Raw genomic sequence first — 6,456 nt, 5'->3', positions numbered from 1 at the left:
TACCTCATTTATTTATTTATTTATTTAATTTCTTATTATTTTCTCTTTTTCTTGCGGTGTAGTAGATTTATTTTAGCACGTTATGGAAATAGCCTAGTATTCAAAGTAAATAAGAGCAACACTACAAACAAAAAGAAAGAGGAAACAAGTACTGCTGTAGAAAGCATACATACATACATACAGTATTACACATATATATACGTACGTACTCTTCTCTATCTATCCATACACACACTCCAGTAGCGTGAGGGTTTGTGGGTAGTAAAAGAGAGAAAAACAGAAAAAGAAAAAAAAAAACAAAGAACGTCTAACGGGAAGGCAACACACACATTAACAAGAACGAAAAGAGAAAAGCTAATAATAATACTAATAATAAAAATAATAATAATAATAATAACGTATCCATTATGGGATCTGTATTTAATCCATCCATGGGAGATGGCTTCACTGTACTGGAGAACAGAGAAGGAAGTAATGATAATAACAACAACGCCTCCGCTGTTTTCTTCCCACAGCAGCAGAGAGAACAACAACGCGTGGATGAACACACGGCGCCCTTCACCGGCGATGATGTGCGGGCCTCTTTAGGGCGAATGGGTGCGAATCCTTCTATCCATACTCGTCACTATCCACATCCACACAAGGAAAAAGAAGAATATGATGATAGTGATGATAGTGATAGTGATAATAATAATAATAATAATAATAATAATAATAATAATAATAATAATAATAATAATAATAATAAAGTGGAAATGAAGGAACAGGCAACTCCAATGAAAGTACGACTTCTTCTTCAATTTGAAGATGGCAGTAGTCATGAATGGGAAAATATGAATCAAATGGGAGAAGTGGTATTAGCTCTTCGTGAAATGATGGGAGAAGATACGCATCGTGATCATCATATGGGTTCACTTCGTATACAGGAGAAATCTATCTCTGTATCTATGCAATCTCATCCCAACTCTACAAGGAGTCTTTTACCTCGTAAAGATATTCCTCTTTCATTCTTTTGGATTGATATAACGGGAACACCAAAATCATATGATTTGGATGTTCTCTTTACATTATTAAATGTACACTCCAGCACACAAACAAAGTGGAGAACAGAAGCTGGTATACATACATCCTCCTCATCTGAAGAAGAAGAAGAAGAAGAGGATTCCTCTTTAGGTGTGGAAAAGCAAGCAGAAACAGAGAATATGGAGATGTGGACATCTTTAGAAGATGTAAGTGTATCTGGGGAATTAGATCAATTACAGACATTTGTGAAGGAACAGTATATCCAACTTCAGATTGCTGTTATTCCAGAAAGTACCCCTCATGTTACTACACCATCTCTACAATCACAATCACAACAACAAGGAAGAGAACCAACACGTGAGTGCTGTACGACAAATCCAACAGCAGAGATGCCGGATCGTTTACATGCCACTCTCTTTGATGTGGATGATGAACGGGATTTATCTTCATTGTTGTTATTATGTTTTCGTGATGGGATGGTAACATGGCGGCCCACTGCAGCGATTGTGGGTTGGTCCTATATTCCCCGTGCACTACAACGACACAGTGCGAATAATAATAAATATCAATATCACTCTTTACCCACACACGGTAAATATGAGAATAATAATAATAATAATAATAATAATAATAATAATAATAATAATAATAATAATAATAATAATAATCCTCAACGTCCACACTCTTCGTCTGTACACAATCCCTGCGGTCCACTCACTCCATCCTTATTACTACATGTATTATTAGATGAGGTGTGTGAGGCATTTCTACCAGATCCTGCAGTGGTATTAGATGAAGTAGAGGCCATTGATGCTGTACTTCCACTGTTGCGACACCGTGAATCTGATCAATCAGATGCCTTGCGTAGAGTATTATTACTACGCCGTGCACTCTCTGTACATAGGCGATTGTTACTTAGTAAAGTAAATCTACTGGAGCAACTGGGAAGGCCAGTGATGCGGACACTTCTACCATTTGTAACGGCAGATATGAAGAATCATCCACATAATCATAATAATAATAATAATAATAATAATAATAATAATGGGGGAGTATTGCAACAGAAAAATATGTTTTCACCCAATAAAGCTGAACAAGGAATATCATCCAGTGGTGTATTCGGACCACTGGCAGAAGCTCATAATTACACAAGTGTTTCTATTGCAGAACGTATTCTTCATCTTTTACGACAATTGGATGGTGTACGTACTGTATTGGGTAATGCCACTATTATTTACACCTCTGGAGTGGCAACACAAAATAACAACAGTAGTAATCAGTCAGACTATCGTATGGTGGTATTACAGTATATACTGATCATTGTTCTCCCACTTACCATTGTTGCTTCACAGTGGGGAATGAATTGTTTTGTACCTTGGCAACATGAGGACTCCACTATACCCTTTTGGGGTTTAACGGGTGGAATGGGAGTATATGCAGCTTTATTGCTTGCCTACCCAACATATTGTTGGGCTATTGGTAAACCAGATAAACTCGTTTTCTAACGGTGTTCTCTTCTTCTTCTTTTTTGTTTTTTGGCTTCTTCTGCTTGGGGCTGTATATCTAAATAAAAAGGGAGAATGAACGAAGAGGGAAAGGAAGGTTTGGAATTGTAATGTTATGGTATTTCTCTCTCTCTCTTTGTGTATGTGTATGTGTGTGTGTGTCTCTCACTGTGAAGACCCAAGACGAACGTCAATAGGTGATGAAAATAAAAATAAAAAAAAAACGAACTCTAATGTGTTCTATTTTTACCCATGTACAAGTATATCTAAAGAGAAACTCGAAGAATGTTAAAAATAATGAACATAACAGATGTTCATACCTCAACGGGGGGTGAAACCACACAATTACAGGTCTGACTGAGAAAAAAAAATGGAGAGAACCAAAAAAAAATAATAATAATTAAAATCGGGAAAAAGCAACAAAGTTAACTAATATAAAAAAAAAACCCACGGAAACAACCAAGTACAGACTTATATCTGTACTCATTCATTTCCCTATGTACACAGCTTGAAAGACTGAAATAATTCTTGGCGAGGAAAAAAAAAAGACACAATCAAATACTGACAATCTTAACTCCATGGGTATATGAGGTACGTACGAATATTTCAGCATCAATAGTATACTAATTTTAAATACTGTAAAGAATTCAATTATCATATGTTTCTTGGGAACACACCTCCATCAGATTCTATCATTCATCGTAATGAGCCCCCTCCCATTCCGTAATAAAAAAATAAAAAAAAACATATACCACAAAAAAGAAAAAATGTTTGAATTCCTCTACAAAAAGAAGAAAAAAAAAATACCATTTCACCACCTCTAAACTTCACCCAAAACATTCATTCACTCCTACAACCGTCACTCTGATAAAAACAAAGAAAAACGTTCTACTACACTCCATAAAACACTACTCCTCTGTCGCTCTGGAAGTAGACTAAATATCTATACACTCTGCCCCTGTATTCTTCCTTTATTCCTCATTTTTTCTCTTTTTGTGCTTCTACCCTTTCCAGATTGCATTCCATTAAATAAGGCTAAGTAATTGCGAGATTCCCAGTAATGGCGGCGCAGGCGATGGATCATAAGGAGTGGCTGGCGAAGCTGGTGGCGTTCGACACGACGAGCCGCAACTCCAACCTCGACCTCATCCACTACTGCAAGGAGTACCTGGAGGGGCTCGGTGTGAAGTGCACGCTGGTGCACAACGCGGAGAAGACAAAGGCGAATCTGTGGGCAACGCTGCCGGGCGACGGCGGTGTGACGGACGGCGGCATCATTCTCTCCGGCCACACCGACGTGGTGCCGGTGGACGGGCAGAAGTGGGACAGTGACCCGTTCACGCTGACGGAGAAGGATGGCCGGCTGTACGGGCGGGGCACATCCGACATGAAGGGATTTGTTGCTGTTGCGATGTCACTGACACCGGAGTTCCTCCGCATGCGGCGGGCGAAGCCGATCCACTTTGCGTGGTCGTACGACGAGGAGGTGGGCTGTCTCGGCGGCAAGGTGCTTGCGGAGTTCCTGCGGGATAACAACATCAAGGCGGATGGATGCATCGTTGGGGAACCCACAGGAATGTTGGTTCGTACGGGTAACAAGGTGATAGCTAGGTGGCAGATTTCCGTTTTTGGTAAGGAGATGAACTCGCTCTTTTCGCTTCCGGAGGGGGATGTTGATATAACGGATTATGTCTCTAAAGTGATTTTAAAGGTTAGTGATTTGGTAAATAATGGTGCATATTTTGATGTTGATAATGAGGATAGTGCGTCGTTAAGAATGTCGTCGAATGGTGTGGGGAAGGAAAAGACTGACCCAAGTATTCTTCCTGCTGATTGTAAATTCTTTTTTGAGTGTTACCCCCCTTCTTCGAAGTATGTGCCTTGGCTTTTGTTTCTTGTGCAGGAATATGTGGATAAAGAGTTACTGCCATCATTGCGTATGGAGTTTCCGGATGCATGTATGGAAGTGGATGTTTTATGTAGTTCTGCTGTTATCAATTCTAGGGAACAACTGGAGCAGCCGCAGGGTGGGCCGTTTTTTTTATCTAGTTTTCATAGTAAAGAAAGTTTTAATAATCATAATTCCATGGAGTTTGTGAGGTTGGATGATACATTTGAATTAAGAAACTTTTTACTTCGTGAGGTGGCTTTAGTTTCTAGAGGCTGTGATTCGCATCTCTAGTTTTCTTCTTGTTGTTGTTGTTGTTTTATATTGGGGGTTGAAAAGTCTCCCCCGAGATGGTTGAAAAGTATTTCATCTAAATTTTCAAGGTGTTTTTTTTTTTTTGTTGTTGCTTTCTTTTTTTTGGTATTTAATTGTTTTTTCTTTATGTTTTTGGGATTTCTGTGTGTGTGTTTTTCTTTTTTTTTTGTAGTTATTCTTGTAATTGTGTAATGTTGATGGAATATCATTATCTGTTTCTCTATCCCTTTATTTATCATTTTTTCTCTCTCTCTCTTGTATGAAGTGCTTGGTATCATGCTCTGTGTTAGTAATGTTGTTTTTTTCTTTGTTTGTTGTTGTTCTCTTCTCTTCTCTTTTATCCTTTTTGTGGATTATATTTATTTCCTATTCTCTTTCATTCTCTCTTTTTCTCTCTATTTTTCTCTTTCTCCCTCTGTGCTTTAAAAGTGGTTCATTGCAGATTTTGTAGGAATTTATTCTTTCTCTTTTGGTTTACACACCAAGTACAAAACAAGACTTGGGTACATCAAGGAAAGCTTACTTTTCCAATTTTTCACGTCTAGTTTATATATATATATATATATATATAGAAGTGTTGTTCAGATAAACGTATATTATTTATTTATTTATTGATTTATTTGATATCAACGATAGTTTGTAGAACGAAAGAAACAAAACAAAAGTAAGAAAAAAAAAAACCAAAAGAAAAAAAGCAAACACGCTCAATAAGGGAAAGTGGTAACAAATAGAGCGTGAAGAAGAAAAGCAAAGAAGCAACTTTTAAACATTGCGTAGTGCATGGAAGTGGACTCTTCTCAACTCCCGAGCTCTGCAACTGAACACACCTCTAATAATACCCTTTCCCCTGCGAGTGTGGCGATACTCGCGACTATTTGCTCCTTTGTAATCTTATTATTACTGATGGGTCTCTTTTTTATTACCCGCGGGCCCCGCCGCTTTATCAGCGACGCCTTCTCTCTCCTCGCCGACTCCCCAGAGAACAACAATAATAATAATAACAACACCTCTTCCAATAATAATAACAACAACACCTCTTCCAATAATAATAATCGCCGCCGCCGTATTAATAATAATACTAATAATAATAATAATAACGGTAATAACAACAATCTTAACATCCCTTCTCCCAATAATAATAATACTAATAATAACAATGCGGAGGTGATTGCTGGTCAGCCGCTGGAGAATTACGTCCGCACGCCCCGCCGCCCCCGCGCCACCCGCACCTTTTTCCTCCCGGACGGCACCATCATTCGACTGGTGGGCGACGTGCGAAGACTGCCGGTCGCCGGGCCGCCGCCAACTCAGTCTGAGCCAGGGGAGGGCGAGGAGCGGGTGGCCTCGCCGATGGTGTACGGCCGTGCGGTCTACACGCAGCCGGCGCCGGGGGAAGTGCGGGGGGCGAGTTTCTACAACCCGCCGACACCGCAGTTGGACAGGAGCGGCCGGCGTGCCAGTCAGTGGGAGGAGGGGGAGGAGAAGAGGTGTGAGCCGTTTGCAGTGGAGGTGAAGAAGAAATAGATAATAAAGATAAAGGAGAAGAAGAAGAAGAAGAAGGAGTAATGGGAGGATCTTTCTGTGTATGTCTGTCTGTGTATGTATGTGTGTTGTTGGGGTTGTTGAGGGATTAGCGTGTAGGAATTGGGGTGAGTGGGAGGAGGTATAGTTCAATGAGAAAAAAAGGGCAAGAAGAAAGAGTTTATATATATATATATATATATA

General features: G+C 39.6%; 3 protein-coding genes across 3 annotated transcripts; all 3 read left to right on the top strand.

Moving 5' to 3' along the window:
* Positions 1–407: 407 nt before the first annotated feature.
* On the top strand, positions 408–2,528 carry TM35_000262190 (uncharacterized protein; the record flags this gene model as incomplete). Its single annotated transcript, XM_029027956.1, has 1 exon — positions 408–2,528. One exon carries the CDS (start codon positions 408–410, stop codon positions 2,526–2,528), a length of 2,121 nt encoding a protein of 706 aa, XP_028880833.1.
* A 1,060-nt stretch (positions 2,529–3,588) lies between these two features.
* On the top strand, positions 3,589–4,710 carry TM35_000262180 (glutamamyl carboxypeptidase; the record flags this gene model as incomplete). The annotated part of the gene is made up of 1 exon (XM_029027955.1): positions 3,589–4,710. The coding sequence occupies one exon, from the start codon at positions 3,589–3,591 to the stop codon at positions 4,708–4,710; it is 1,122 nt and encodes a 373-aa protein (XP_028880832.1).
* An 801-nt stretch (positions 4,711–5,511) lies between these two features.
* On the top strand, positions 5,512–6,255 carry TM35_000262170 (uncharacterized protein; the record flags this gene model as incomplete). Its single annotated transcript, XM_029027954.1, has 1 exon — positions 5,512–6,255. One exon carries the CDS (start codon positions 5,512–5,514, stop codon positions 6,253–6,255), a length of 744 nt encoding a protein of 247 aa, XP_028880831.1.
* Between the last annotated feature and the right edge of the window lie 201 nt (positions 6,256–6,456).

Source organism: Trypanosoma theileri, assembly GCF_002087225.1.
Source record: "Trypanosoma theileri isolate Edinburgh chromosome Unknown TM35_Tth_26_V1, whole genome shotgun sequence".
Lineage (NCBI taxonomy): Eukaryota > Euglenozoa > Kinetoplastea > Trypanosomatida > Trypanosomatidae > Trypanosoma > Trypanosoma theileri.
This window is presented reverse-complemented; position numbering and strand designations above follow the sequence as displayed.